This window comes from Entelurus aequoreus, linkage group LG05 (assembly GCF_033978785.1).
Source record: "Entelurus aequoreus isolate RoL-2023_Sb linkage group LG05, RoL_Eaeq_v1.1, whole genome shotgun sequence".
Lineage (NCBI taxonomy): Eukaryota > Metazoa > Chordata > Actinopteri > Syngnathiformes > Syngnathidae > Entelurus > Entelurus aequoreus.
In genome coordinates, this window is record NC_084735.1 from 64,165,540 (window position 1) to 64,181,891 (window position 16,352).

Consider the following 16,352-nt stretch of genomic DNA (forward strand, 5'->3'; position numbering starts at 1 on the left):
AACAGTAAATAAACACAAGACATATATATACTCTATTAGCCACAACACAACCAGGCTTATATTTAATATGCCACAAATTAATCCTGCATAAAAACACCTGCGTGTTTGTTATGCTAGCTCCTAGCTCCTCTGCTAGCTCCTAGCTCCATAGAACACGCCAATACAATTCAAACACCTGATCAACACACACAATCACTCAGCCCAAAAGACCGTTTACCTAACCCAAGGTTCATAAAGCTTATATATTTTTAAAAAGTTACGTACGTGACGCGCACATACGGTCAAGTTATCGAATGTTTAGCAGCCAAGGCTGCATACTCACGGTACCTGATATTCAGCTGGGAATGACTACAACAGTAAATAAACACAAGACATATATATACTCTATTAGCCACAACACAACCAGGCTTATATTTAATATGCCACAAATTAATCCTGCATAATAACACCTGCGTGTTTGTTATGCTAGCTCCTAGCTCCTCTGCTAGCTCCTAGCTCCATAGAACACGCCAATACAATTCAAACACCTGATCAACACACACAATCACTCAGCCCAAAAGACCGTTCACCTAACCCAAGGTTCATAAAGCTTATATATTTTTAAAAAGTTACGTACGTGACGCGCACTTACGGTACGGTACGTGTTATGCTAGCTCCTAGCTCCTCTGCTAGCTCCTAGCTCCATAGAACACGCCAATACAATTCAAACACATGATCAACACACACAATCACTCAGCCCAAAAGACCGTTCACCTAACCCAAGGTTCATAAAGCTTATATATTTTAAAAAAGTTACGTACATACGCAAAAAAAAGCCAAAGCTGCATACTCACAGTAGCACGTCTGCGTCTTTGTCATCCAAATCAAAGTAATCCTGGTAAGAGTCTGTGTTGTCCCAGTTCTCTACAGGCGTCTGTGTATCCAAATCAAAAGTCCTCCTGGTTAGAGTCTCTGTTATCCGAGTTCTTCCATCTTGACTGCATCTTTCGGGAATGTAAACAAAGAAGCGCCGGCTGTGTACTGTTGTGGCTGACTACGTTCGAAAAATACGTCCATTTCGCACCGACAACTTTCTTCTTTGCTTGCTTGGCTTCCTTCTCCATAATGCAATGAACATGATTGAAACAGATTCACGAACACAGATGTCCAGAATACTGTGGAATTATGAAATGAAAACAGAGCTTTTTCGTATCGGCTTCAATGTGGAAGGCATACCCGTGTTCGCCGGGCTACGTCACACGCATACGTCATCCTCAGAGGCGTTTCGAACCGGAAGTTTAGCGGCAAATTTAAAATGTCACTTTATAAGTTAACCCGGCCGTATTGGCATGTGTTATAATGTTAAGATTTCATCATTGATATATAAACTATCAGACTGCGTGGTCGGTAGTAGTGGGTTTCAGTAGGCCTTTAAGCTCCGATGCTGCATGTTTACTTGTGAAAAGCTGGACAGGCAATTAACATATTGTCCTCCAATAAGCACACAAGTTTGATCATTTATTGTATTTTAGTGAAGTCATTTACAAAGGGTAAACATGGTAGGCTATAGGCTATCTTGCTAGCAGCTACATAACATCTAAGAACACAATAGCACACAAGCTAGACAAAGGTATTAAGTGTTCTTAATTGAACAATATTGCAGTCTAAAACACAACAGTTGTCAATATAAACAAGTAGCAAATAATTATAATTGCCTATTATTTACACATACAAAGTCTCCAAAGCAAAGGTGTATTGGAAAATATCCAGTAACAAACGTGTACGCATCATTCAACTTAATGCGTCCTGATATAACCCGTGTTCTCTTCCTCTGCATTGTGTGTAGAATTTAATGAACACGACCGACACCAGGGGTTGCTGCTCAGCTGCACGTTACTTGTGTTAATGCATCTGACGATACAGGAAATAGAAACTTCAATATTTTTCTGCCAATCGTCGAGTCCCTCTCCCGTTGATATCGTGGACAAAAGGGCCGTTACGTACGACAACACAGTGAAATAAAAACATACCTGACGATACAGGAAATACAAACGTCAATATTTTTCTGTCAATCGACGAGCCCCTACACAAATATAATAATACAGAACAAGAAATAGTGAACTTAAGTTCTTAACGAGACCATAAATGCACTTTTCTCCCGTTGATATCGTGGACAAAAGGGAAGTAGAAAGGCGTGTCCAATACATTTAAAGAGGCAGGTGTCACAGCAATTATTGCAGTAGGAGGGACACAACGAGACAATGGTTCCACATATTGACAAAACATCAAACAACCTTCAGGTATTTTCATGTAACTTACACATTTTGTGTAATTATAACAATAATACAACATTACAAATTACATTATATTTACATGACATTATTGACTCTGTTACACTGAGTTTAATTTAATGAATTTTTTTCACCACTGTGTCGCCTAAAAACAAATTCCACTTCAAACGCATGTATCTGTCATAAGGTGTTTTTCATACCTACCATTCTGTGTTCTGACTAATCAAACCTTTTCTCACCTTCCACACAAAAAAATATTAATATGTACTTTCTTGCCATCCTGTTTCTATTTATTATTCCTACCATTGTTGTCTAAGTAATTTCACTTGATCAAACATTTTCAAACATTCCACACCACAAAATAATAAAAGTATGTACTATGATTCGTGCTGATATCGTGTCAAGGTTTTATCGATATCGGCCAATACTCGAGGCTCCAATGTCGATATCGTATTGAAAATGAAAAAGTTTGTATCGGGACACCTCTACTTATTACATACTGTAAATATGATGGAAACAATCGAACATCCATGTTGTAATAATTGGAATAATTTCAAGTATTCAACCTACAAAACGCTGCTGTCAAAGGACAAACGCTCATGTCCACATTTTGCAGGTTCAGTTTCTATCTGAAGAAGTCAAAAACTAAGCTAGAATTAATGAGTAAGGATGATAGTTTAGTTTATTTCGAAGTACATCGCATGTTTACACTTGCACAATTCAGCATGTGTCCGAAAAGGAGTAGAAAGAAGCGAAGCTTATTTATTCCTAGCCCTTTTCCGTTTTTCAGCAATTAATTATATATCTACCAGTTTACTGATTTACCAATCTTTTCGCTGGTAATGACACAAGACGTACATGCAGGGTTATTGCAGGTACTGATGGAAAGGGAGGCACAGCAGCTTCAGAAAAACAAAGACAAACATGGTTCAGCTGCTTTCAGTAGTGTTTAGAGGCAACATTTTCATATGTTTAGTTGTGGTTGAGCAGAAATCACTACCAAATATTACAAACATTGAGGGGAGGCTCATTTTCAAAATGCAAAACAATAATAAAGACAAATGACATCTGGATCTTGTGTCATTTCCAACCAATGTGTACACATTATTATTCGAGGAATCAGTCATGTTGGTCAAAGCTGTATATGCAAATGACAGGCTGACTTTGTGTATCCTGATACAGTACATATCAAAGAACGTGCCAGCAACTGAACGAGTCATACGGCCTGCGACAGAAGGATCCTTCCCAGCCAGTCACACATCTTCCAGATCTCACAATTCTTCCACACGAGCCCATTCATCAACTCACAGGTTATTTATTTTTCATATTATTATTATTATTATTATTATTATTATTATTATTATTATTATTATTATTATGTGCATTCGCATGACACCGCTTGCACTGTGTCAGACCTGAGGAGCGGACGTGGAGCCTGGAACATTCGGACAGCGTCCTCTCTGACTCGCCGGGGATGATGTCATCGTCAGTGGGGACCAGTAAATGCAGCAGCCCCATGTGCATGGAGGCGCGGGCACGGCGAGCCGCTCACTGTGCTTACAATGACTCCCATCGGCCGCCGCTCCAGTATGGCGACTCCTTCGACTCCCTGGGAGACTCTCCACACAGCGACAGGTGGGAGTGAGGTCCTTACAGGCCAACAGCACGTTGCCATGCAATATTTAACTCCTTCGAACAGGCGTGTCCAAACATTTTCAACTGAAGGATTCATACAATAAATTACTGTAAATGCAATTGAATATATGTAAAGAAAAAACAAGCTATATGTCAAACGTTAAGGTATGGGCAGTGGTGTGCCGTCAGGGCCAGCAAAGCCTTCTCAGCTGGCCTACCATAACCAGAAATCATGATCATAATTAAAAAATAAAATACATTTTTAATTTACTTTCCCTAAATATCTAAAAGTATTCATATTCTCTTTATGTCATGTTATGTTTGTTCCAGTGTTGTTTTTAGTTTTAGTTTGTATCCAATCAGAATTCAGCTAGCTTATGTTGTCATGCTGTACGAAATCTGCTAGAGGCCTCAGAATCAACAATGCGGGCGTCCGTGCACTGTAAGTGAACGGGGACATACAGTTGATAGACAGTTGCGATAGCCAATCAGATCACGAGTTGTTGTCAGTAAGGCCTTCTAGATGGCCTCACGCTGAAGGTGACGCTTACGCGTCCTGTGATTGGAAACTCATCGGGACCGTTAGCGGATGAATTTGAGAACACATAGAGTTGATAGACAGTTGCGATAGCCAATCAGATCACAAGTTGTCGACAGTAGCCTATCTAAGTAGCCTGATGTTAACAAGACTGTGATTGGATACTCACTTGTCATTCCAAAGTGAGTATACTTTCACAAGTTTCAATTTAGCAGGAAGTGGGAAGTGTTGCGCCATAGCCAGACCGGGATAGCAGAGAAGGAGAACAAACCGTTGATTAGGTGGCAGATACAGTATATATTTGCAAGGCCATTTTCAAGAAGGATATTTAAAGATAAACTACATCTTGTGAGACGATGTCGGCCAACCCCGGAAGCTAGCTCAGCTGTTCTGGCGATGAAATGGGGAAATGCTCACCATTTCCACTCGAATAAGCCGATGACGAGGGGTACAACTGGCTTATACGGTGTCGAATAGGTTCTATGAATTGTGAGTTAAAATATTTTATTTGTTCACGTTTAATATGTTTTTTGCAATTTTAATTTTGACAGTACCACATAAGATATGTTTTAATTGCTGATGCATTTGAATAGTTTTTTAAATGCGCCAGAAAATAACCCGTTTTGTGCACTGTTAATGTTGTTCAATGCCCAGCAGGGTGTAAATGTGTTCCTGTACAGTATTTATCCAGCAATGGTCATGTGGTGCATCAATTATAGTATTTTGAGAGGTAATCATTAAAGTCGGACATCACTGAAGGCCTCGGGGGGAAACGCATGACCTTACCTTATTAGGTAATGAAGCAAATAGTATTAGCAGCAACTTTTTATAGGTATTGTATTACACATTTTTTGTACTTCAACGTTGCCATACTGTGCATGAGGTATATTTAACGTAATTGTTTTGGGGTTTATATTTCTGGGCCGAAATTCTCCCTTCACAATTAGTCTTATTATATTCCGGAATACCAGCATCCTCTAAAGTGGCCATATAATTTTGGTCTATTTTGTCAGAGTTACAGGAGTGCTCTGCTGTTTTTAGGACATCCTGCAAAAAAGCAAGACATGACAGCACTCTAGTGTTTTCAGGAATCTGCAGCAAAATGTGAGTGTCTCACAAGTTGTTTTTTTTAATTTAACGAGCAGGCCACCAGTTGAATTGCCTGAATGAAGAAAAAGAGAGGACCTATAATGAAACCTTGAGGAACACTACTAGTAGAACTAAAGAAGATGAACAAATAACTATTGACTTTCTCTGATGTAAACAAACAACAGCAATACCTTAGTTACACGAAACCACATTCAGAAGACAAACTCTAACTGCCAAAAGGTCTTAAGGGGTGCCTTGAAGAATGTCTCAGTTATATAAATCCCAAGTTTGGACCCCAGTGCTCGCAAGGGTAAAATGTCAATGCAAGGATCTGCCAATGTGTTTATAAAGTTCCTTTATACAACAGGAGCACTGTAGCGTTTTTAGGAATTTGCTGCGGTGTGGTTCTACATCAGTGAACTATATCCGCACACACAAAAAGAAATCATATTATCTCAAAAGCAAAATGTTTAATATTCGTCATATTTTCCATCTGATGAAATATTCTAGACACGGACTCTTTAATGCAGTGTTTCTCAGTTATTTTCTGTCATGACCCTCTGGGGAACAGACATTTCAATGACCCCGATGAATTAAATTACTATTGAGAACGTGATACTATTTATTAGTTAATCTGTACAACACACTATGTGAGTTACATTCTTTATACTGTATTGCCCCGGTTTTAATGACGTCACGTTCGGCTCACATCCGGCTCATTGAATATGCGTGGTGGTCAAGCAGCGTCTGGGTACTAGGCGCCATTTAGCTTTTCTCGAAGAAATATGTCCCTATGCTTGCGTTGTTTTCGGCTGTACAAACCATTCAAATCGCAAAAAGGATAAACGTTTTTGGAAAGTTCCTCGAAAGGTAATCAAGAAGGGCGGAAGAGTGCAAGATTTTACCAAAGACGACAAAAATGGCCCACACTCCAGTACAAGGGAGCAGAGTCGAAGAACGCATAAGTTTGCAGTGATCACTTTGTTAAAGATTTGTTTTGATATACTTTTGATATACTTTACTTGTCTAGTATTTCCCATTGAAGTATTATCTTGATATTATTTCCATCCATCTTCTTCCACTTATCCGAAGTCGGGTCGCAGGGGCAGCAGCCTCGTGTAGGCAGAGAAGCCCATACTTTCCACTCCCCAGCTACTTCGTCCAGCTCTTCCCAGGGGATCCCGAGGCGTTGCCAGGCCAGCCGGGTAACATAGTCTTCCCAACGTGTCCTGGGTCTTCTCCGTGCCCTCCTATCGTTCGAGTTTCAAAACAAGCTGCAATGTCTAGCTGCAAAGCCGCTTATAAGATACTAACTCTCACCACCATGGCGGAAAATAAACTAACTTTCTTCCTTGTACCATTATCACTGGAGGACTAGAGGAAAATGAATGGCTAAGCATGCTACACAACACACACACACACACACACACACACACACACACACACACACACACACACGCACACACTAGGCAGGACGACCGCAAAAGCTTCAATGTCAAGTAGGTGTGAGCGATCCAGATGTCAATTCTATTGATAACTAGTGTAGTATCAGTATATAAGCGATACTAACGTAATTAGAACAATATTTTTTTCTTTTTCTTGTTATTTTTACAAAAAGAAAATTGATGGATAGTTCTTTGGATCGGTTTTGTTATTGTTTACAAACACAAGAGGTAAGTGTCTGGATACAGGAAGACTTTGAGGGCGAAACCCAAATATTTTATATGGGAGCCAGTAGTTTTGCTTTTGTTTTGTTATTGTGCACAAGCCACGTTGTTTTGTTAAAAACATGTATGTAGCATTCAATACAACTTCATATGATTTACAACAATACTAGAAAAGTCTAAATTTAATAGGACAAGTTTTTTTTGTCGTTGTTTAAAGTGTTATTTTGTTTGATTTATTTAATGCAATAAAACATTTTCAGTTCGAGAATCTATTGCCAAAGGATCTGATCGGAATCGGAGGCCAATAATGTTTAATCGGAAGGTCCCTATTTTCAGTTTAATGCTCACAAATGTATTCTCCTGAATTCAGATTTTATTCTTAAAAATTGTTCAAGTTTACACCTGTAAAATGAAGACTTGAATACAAGATACTGTGGCCCTTATGCACCATTGTATCTTACAGAGGAAGGTATGGATAACATATATAAATATTGTATGTATGGGATTATCCAACTTACTAACCAGCTGCCTTTTCAGGACACTTTTTAAAAGAGTTTCAAATGACTTAAGTCACTAGCAAGAAATGGAGTAGACTTTTATATACAGTAATACTCAATATCTATCTGGGATGCATATCACTCTGTGTCATTTACTGATATTTAACATTTATTTATTATCATTATTCATTTATTTAATGTTATTTAACATTTACCTTGTTGACTTCCATGGTCCCAAACCTCTACCAATGAAACACACCATGTGCACATGCAGCATCCAAGGCAAAAAAACAAATGCCTCCATAAATTATCACCCTGACAAGATATGTCGTGATTTTTATGGGTCTTTGCTATTATTCCGGCCGTGTATGTGTCAACAGGACCAGCCTACTGTACTTCAATTAGAGCCGGAAGAACGGGGCCTCGGATTGTTATGCACCGCTTGATTACACAACCGACATCCCCTCTGAGTCCGGTAACAAATAACAAGCGTGTTCGTTCTTTACGGCAATGGCGTTATCATCACTAGTGTGGGCGCCTCTCTATGGTGGTAGTGTAGGAGTTTCCTGAAGGCATCAAATACCCATAGTGATGCACCGTCAGCTGCATCTCAAACATACTCTGTATGTTTGTACTCTCACATGGAATGAGGTACAATGTACGTGCTGTAGTAACAATAGTACGTAGTAACGTGCGTCTCTCATATAGATGAATACTAGAACCCCCGTTAGGATGATACACAGACGACAAGCACGTTATAAAACAGTACTTGTAGGATTCCAACTAGGGTTTAAGATCATCTTAAAATGCCTCCTAAGGACATTGTTTTATGTTTTTTTACCATCCAAGAATGAATATAAATATGACTGGAAACATATGCCACATTCTTGGTCACGTTTGGAATGTGTTTATACTGTGTTATAAATGTACAGCTTTTATATTAACAACCTTAATAATGGCTGTTTTGTCATCTGCAAGCCATCAGCGTCACCTAAAATATATATTAAAAAACTTCATAAGTGTACCTTTAATAGACCCCTGGGGAACACCAGTGGATGATGGCGTTGGCACAGCTGGATCGCAGCTGTGGTGTTTAACTGAAGAAGTTTTGAATCAACCAACATTTAACATCTGTGGTAGCGTCGGCGAAGAATAATCTAATTGGTGGTGAGGTATGCTAGGAAATCCAGGCCGCACTTGGGCACACTTAAAATCTAAAAAAAAAATAGTGCAAGTGCTTGTGCAAGGCATACATTTCCTTTAAAGCCTGGTGACGCAGACGTCCTTTGCCACATCGCACTTAAAAATTGCTGCTTCCCCACATTGCGGATTTTTTAGGGATATTAACAATGTTTAAAGCATATTCTACAATATGTGGGTCTTAAATTAATAATTTCCAAGCATGCCAATGGTTAAACAAACTAAAAATATAAATACTACAGTAGTATTGGCCTCTAGAACAGACTAAACTAATCAGAGCACGCTATTCAGTATTGAGGCCACTGATTGGCTCAGCCTTAGGCAGCATTACTATTTTGGATTAAAACAAGTGTTAAATTGACTAAAGGTTGTTATATCATGTCTAGAGGGCTCTCATAATGTTGAAAAACATATTTAGAAGGTCTTAAAAAAAATTTTGTGTTTTGACTTTGAAAATATTTGATTAATAACTAAAGATTACTTTGCGGGAATTTCATTTATTGAGCTCACCAACTAATAGCAATAAACAAGGGATTACTTGTAATCCCACAGTACATGCACATGCCAAAGTAATCGCTCATCATGTAAATTACCCTATTTTCCGGACAATAAACCACTACTTTTTTTCCTAAGCTTTTAACCCTGTGCCTTACACAAGGGTGCGGCTATCTATGGATTTTACTTTGCTAACGGCTAAATTATGGAATTTATGAAGCAAAGAAATCAAACAATGTACTAAAATGATCCACTTTAAGAAACAAAACAAAAAAAAACAAAAAAAAAAAAAAGTACAAGGAAGAAGAATCCTATAAATATCTTGAACCTTAATAAAAGGGGAGAAAATCTTATTCATCCCATAAAGGATGAATAAGATAATAAGTTTGACCAGCCGTTTTACTGCCTTGTTACAGGCACCATTTGAAAACAATTAATTTATGTAAGTAAACATTTACAAACTCTTTCTATATAAATATTTTAATTTCACAACGTACCAGTATATATCTGCGGCTAATAAATGAAAACGTTTTTTTTTTCATTCTAAAATTTAGTGGGTGCGGTTTATATACAGTGCGGCTTATAGTCCGGAAAACATTAAGTATTTATAATTCTAACCATCACCTTTCACAATATAAATATGACTGACCCAAAATACGCCACAAAGTCAGAAAAGTTGCAGGAATCCAACATTGCATAAACTGGATCAAATCAGCAAATTGTCATGTTTGACAGCGTTGTGACAGGAACAGAAATCAGGAAGATTTATGGATAGGACTATTGCCAGTTATTACTCTGTATTAAATACAAAGTCAATATTTCCCCCTCTTTTTACGCCCTGCAGATACGTGTCAGCCCTGACGACACCAGCCCGCCTCTCGCCAGTGGATTTCCGCTACTCCTTGCCCCCGCAGGTGCCTACCTTCCAGATCACCTCGCCCAACGCCAGCCACGCCATGTCCCTCCCTCCCGCTGTCCACAACCCGTACCCCCTGGAAGACGACCAGCCTCTGCTGCGCCGCTACCAAGTGCCCCTCCACGACGCCCAGTGCCAGGAGGCCTACCGGCAGCAGCGGCGCACCTATCTCAACGACAGCAGGGGCAGCCTGCCCTCCAGCCCGTACCGGCTGGCGGACGACGAAGACTATGAGACCACCCAGGAGTATCTCTCCTCCAGGGAGCAACCAAAGAAAAGCGGGTCCAGCGCAACCAATAGCCGGCGCTGGAGAAGGTCCAGACTGAACGGCCACGTGGCCCCCCGCGGATACGAGGCCTCCCGGGAATACGGCTCCCGTAGCTGCCTAACAGGAAGCGAGTCGGAGGAGGACGGCGAGAGCACGCCCTTCCTCAGTATGCAGAACATGAACGCTGAGCCCTCCACCATCTACAGACCGGTGGACAGTCGGACTCCTCACTCGTCGGGGCGGCACAGTGGGCATGGCAAAATGCAAACGAGACTCACACACACCCGCTCCAAACCGGACGCTACACCCCATTAGAGAGTGACCACGAACCCCGGGGAAAAGAAATCAACATAGTATAGACCTGCATCTATAAGAAATATTTTTATTTTATATAACTGACAGATATTCTAAACAAATGAAATATTTATTTTCATTTTAGCAAAAGTTGTCTACTAGTTAACAGCAAAGACTTTTTTATAGGGAAAACTCTATTTATATGTACATTTTGATTTACAGCATACAACGATGTGCCAGTTTTTTCACACACAAAAAAAAAATAGAGTAATATTGTGGTGCCTTTTGCTGTTTGCCGATGCCAGAGGGCCAGTGGAGGTTTTTGTAGCCTTTCTTATACGGACGCCTCATTTTATTTTTATTTTTTTATTTTTTTTATACACATTGATTTTGTTTGTCTCCTCTCTGGTTGATTTTTTTTTCCTTTCTGTCCAAGTTGCCCTCTTCCATTATCATGCAATATAAACCACTGTCATCACAAAGTGTATGTTTACATCAGTCTAACTCACCCATAGGGTTTAGCACTTGGGATCCAATAGAACGCCTGATTCATTAATACAATGTAGATCCGTTTTGTTTTGCCGTCTGGTTCGTTTGTGTGTGTGTGTGTGTGTGTGTGTGTGTGTGTGTGTGTGTGTGTGTGTGTGTGTGTGTGTGTGTGTGTGTGTGTGTGTGTGTGTGTGTGTGTTCGTGTGTGCGCGCAATGCATGTGCGGACATCCACAGATCCAGTGCTTTATCAGAACCCCCTCTCCCGCCCACTGACCTCCCTCCAAGTAGACGCAGGTGAAGCTGCGGTAGGTTGTGTTACGTTATGCAGGTCATTGCTTGATGTGTTTACAGCTATTCTCCCTGCCCCCATAAAGCCCCCCCCCCCCCTCTCTGCTCCACCTCCTTGCCTTCCCTGCAGGCTTCCCTCATGTTAGCCTTTTATGAGGCCTACAAACACCGAGCCACTTGGCACGGGCTGACCCTTGCCATCGGAGGTGGTGGGCGAAACAAAACCACTGCATCTGTTTCCACTCAGCTCCCCCATACCTCGTCATCCTTCTGTGTCCTTTCAGCTTTTTTGTGGTCTCTGTAAAAAGGCCACACAGTGTCTCAGGATTTCCACCCCTCATGTCCTTCCCTGAACATATACCACCGACACGAGGAATAGCTGTGAAAGGGATCATACAATGCAAAAATATGCAATCTTTCTATTTTGTTGTTTGAGGACATCCTTTTTCTAATAGGTGACTGTTGTGTGTGCCTGTAGTGTAGAACGATGCATATTTACACCACCTATTTTACTTCTTTAAAAAAAAGCCATCTATCAAATTGTATCGTGCACATGATTGTTTTTATCATATGAGCGCTTTCACTTTTGCGTGCACTCTTCCAGTAAACGTCAAGTAGCATCCAAATAGCGTCTCCTCCGATAGTACTGTGTACCTGCCGCTTTGTCTTATTGACAGGTTTAGTCAAATCCAGTCTGACACAAGGAATCCAAACCATTAAGGCGCCCCCAAGATCGGTTTCGTTACTGTAATAGACCATTTGTTCTGCGCAGTGTGGTCTTTCAGGACCGGCTCCTGGTAAAAACACTATGCGGTGGTTTGGGGCCACACATGATCAGAAAGGTTCTCAAGTCCATTTAGATGCACATTGTTTGTATTGTCATTATTTAGAGCCTTGCAGCAACTTATAAAATCAAACCGTATGTTAAAGGGGGAAGAAACTAAATCTTGTTTAGGGTCACACAAAGTCTGGTTATACAGTAGGGAAGGGAATCCATGAGGCCCCATTCGTCACAGTTTACCTGACACATGAAACGTGAAAAATTGGAGCCACACTGCAGTAGAGTGTTGGATATCTTAAAATGTGTTTTGTGGCAATTCTAACTTTGACCACAGCGTCAGTTGCTCTGTAGAGTGATGCTTTTCATCATTTTCAGCAAACTGCATTGCAAAATAATGAACCCCCCCTCTTTCGCTCACGCAAGATCCACCCAGGACTGGGGCCATATGAATCCCTTCCCTACTGTTATAGAGAATGTTTTTGGTCACTTGCAGATAACTTCCTCACCCTTCCCAAAAATAAGCAATTTTAGGTCCTACCAAGCACTCCCTGCAAGTCTCCTCTCTTTTAATCCTAAAATCCTCCTGACCTCCTTGACCTCCCTTGGCTTGAACCTCCTCTCCTCTGCATGTACTTGTGGTCAAGGTTAGATGGGTGCATGGTTTGAAAAAACAAAAAAAAGGAAGAAAAAAAAGAGAAAAGCAGCAGACTATTCTTTTCCAGTCATGGGAAGTGCATTTCATTTAACATTCAGCAATAAATAAACAAAAAAGACCCTTTTCCCTCCCCCTTGCTTCCATGTCATTCTTGGAATATACTAGAAATAAAAGAAACAATGCCAGATTGTCATAGATTGTAAAATAAAATGAAAACTGATTCCACCTGTTCATATGAGGAAAATAAATCGTTATTCATATCATTTTATGATGGAGTTATTTCTGCTCTGCATCAGAAGTTCATATGAATGTGCACCAATCTATGAATGAACACACTAGTTGTTTATGTATCCCTGCAAATAATTGTTTCCTTAATACTATGACCTACATGCATATGCATGTAGTGGCTTAAACTCACCGCTAGGTGGTAGCCATACTTCCAAAACCACACCGCAACTTGTGAATAGAAGGTAAGGTACGAAAAACATTGATTGATTGATTGATTGAAACTTTTATTAGTAGATTGCACAGTACAGTACATATTCCGTACAATTGACCACTAAATGGTAACACCCGAATACGTTTTTCAACTTGTTTCAGTCGGGATCCACGTAAATCAATTCATCAACCACTCGTGTACACAATTCGCATGTTTACTCACATGTATAAGAAGAACAACAAATAGATTTAATTCAAGTGCCGTGTGACTAAGATGCATAAATGTGAAACCAATTCCAATGTAAATGTGCAGATTTAGTACATTAAACGTCCGCTTCAATCCACCCAACTTTCTAACAGCTTACAGTAAATGAGTGTGAGACACATGTTTAATGTTTAAAGACAGCAAATGGAAAGTTTTGTCGAAATATAACTAAAACATAGCTTGGCATGCTTTTTAAAAAAAAGTTGCGACATAAAGTGGGTTTATTGGATGAGCAATTAGCTATGAGTGGTGTGAATAATTGATTGCTTGCAGAAGTAATATCTCAAGTGGCCGCTGAGCGTCGCTGTTTTGCTGAATTCACATGCCGCTGTGCCACACGGTGACTTGTCAAAATGGGGACTTTACGCGCTTGAGCGAACAATTTTCGTGAAAATACGATAACGGCGAATATATAAAGTACACCTAATGTGTTCGACCTGACAACTGTACGTTTAGTCATGTTGTCTCAACCAAAGCTACAGTCAAATACCACTAAATAAGATGACATATATATTTACCAGGCGACACTGAACGCACCATATCGGTTTACTGTAACTATAGTAGCAATTGGAAAGGTGTGTTGAAATATGGCTGGAATTGAGCCTTGTAGGCATGGATATTTGTAAAAAAATGCGACATAAAGAGGGTTAATTGGATGAGCAGGTACATAGCTTTGAGCTGTAATATCGCAAGTGGCCGCTGAATGTCGCTGTTCCGCTGCACGGCGACTTGTAAAAATGGGGAATTTTCACTCGTGAGCGAGCATTAGTCACAAAGTTATGGTGACAGTGAACATCAGATTGGCCGTTTTTCTAATTGATATACACACGGTCAAACTATTAATGTGTAACCTGTTAGACTTGACCCAGACACTTTATCAACGCCGTCTCAACCGAGAAGAAATGGATGTTTACCAGGTGACTATGAATGCATCATAAGAGGTTAATGTTAAAATGACAGCTGCTAACTTGTTTACTGTTTGACTGCTGCCGCTAATGTTAGCTTGGTTCTGTTTTGGCTTTGTGGCTAAATGAGAGCAGTTAATGACTTATAAGAAAGCTTAGTTTGTTTTATGCACTTACTAAGCCACTGACTGTCAATTAAACTTCTGCTGCAGGTACGTAATATTTTGGAATTGAACAGTTTGCCAAATAGTTCTCACTTCCAAGTGTGTAATCATACCTCAGGTGTGTCTAAACGTTGTCTTAGGAATAGTCAAAGGATGTGGTGGCCATTTTAAAATGTGTAATTTTGTAACTTGAGTAGATATTTTATATGTTGTAGGGGCGGTGTTTTTGGACCTCAGGAAAGCATTTGATACGGTAAATCATTCTGTTCTTCTTACCAAGCTCACAAAATGTAACTTCTCTCAAAAAGCTGTGAGCTGCATTGAATCGTATCTGCATGATCGAACACAATCTGTATCAGTTAACAACTGCAGATCTGACTCTCTTATAGGCTAACCTCCGGAGTCCCTCAGGGGTCAATTTTAGACCCCCTTTTATTTAGACTCTATATTAATGATTTGCCCACTGTTTGTCCTGAAGCTGAATGCTTAATGTATGCAGACGACACGGTTTTCTTCCTTCATGGTCACACCAAAGACATTGTTGCTGCTAAACTCACTAAAACAATGTCTTATGTTACAAATTGGTTGCAGGAGTGCTGTCTGCAGCTAAACGTTTCTAAAACTGTGGGCATGTATGTAACTAAAACAAAAAAGTATCATATGACCCCGACATACATATTAATGGAGAAATAATGCAAATTGTCAGCCAATATAAAAATATTGGGTTAAAAATCGATTCAGAGCTTTCATTTAAAGCCCATATTGACAAATTGTGTGGGGCGGCATGGCGTAGTGCAGGGGTGTCCAAAGTGCGGCCCGGGGGCCATTTGCGGCCCGCAGGGAATTTTTTAATGGCCCCGCGGCTCATTCTAAAAATACGATTTAAAAAAAAAAAAAAAAACATAAAAAGTGGTATAAAAGAGCAAACAGGTGAAATGTAACAAGAACATGTTGCAATGTTTACTCTAATAACACAAATCTGCCATGCAGGCTGTTTCTTTTTTTTTTTTTTTAATAATAATGAATCAAAATCAATGTCATTAATAATAATAATAATACCTGGGATTTATATAGCGCTTTTCTAAGTACCCAAAGTCGCTTTACATGTTAAAAAAAAAAAAAAAAAAAAGAATTATTGACCTATTCAAAGCTCCAATTACGTCACATTAAAGGCCTACTGAAAGCCACTACTACCGACCACGCAGTCTGATAGTTTATGTATCAATGATGAAATCTTAACATTGCAACACATGCCAATACGGCCGGGTTAATTTATAAAGTGCAATTTAAAATTTCCCGCTAAACTTCCGGTTCGAAACGCCTCTCAGGATGACGTATGCCCGTGACGTCAATCATTGAAACGGAAGTATTCGGACACCATTGAAGCCAATACGAAATAGCTCTGTTTTCATGTCATTATTCCACAGTATTCTGGACATCTGTGTTGCTGAATCTGTTGCAATTTGTTCATTGCATTATGGAGAAAGAAGCTGAGC

The 16,352-nt window shown here is 39.9% G+C and overlaps 1 protein-coding gene and 1 long non-coding RNA gene across 7 annotated transcripts in view; both read left to right on the forward strand.

The window, feature by feature from the left end:
• nrg2a (neuregulin 2a) overlaps positions 1 to 13,318 on the forward strand; it is a 236,785-nt gene extending 223,467 nt beyond the window's left edge. For all 3 annotated transcript variants that reach the window (XM_062048627.1, XM_062048626.1, XM_062048628.1), the window contains 3 exons: positions 3,453 to 3,580; positions 3,684 to 3,905; positions 10,236 to 13,318. In XM_062048627.1, the coding sequence (XP_061904611.1) occupies positions 3,453 to 3,580; positions 3,684 to 3,905; positions 10,236 to 10,890 (1,005 nt within the window). In that variant the 3' untranslated portion in view covers positions 10,891 to 13,318. The remainder of the gene's footprint in view (positions 1 to 3,452; positions 3,581 to 3,683; positions 3,906 to 10,235) is intronic.
• Positions 13,319 to 14,337: 1,019 nt separating this feature from the next.
• LOC133650889 (uncharacterized) overlaps positions 14,338 to 16,352 on the forward strand; it is a 48,665-nt gene continuing 46,650 nt past the window's right edge. For 3 of the 4 annotated variants that reach the window (XR_009826328.1, XR_009826327.1, XR_009826326.1), the window contains exons 1-2: positions 14,338 to 14,704; positions 15,072 to 15,109. This is a non-coding gene — a long non-coding RNA (uncharacterized LOC133650889). The other variant, XR_009826329.1, reaches the window with a different exon arrangement.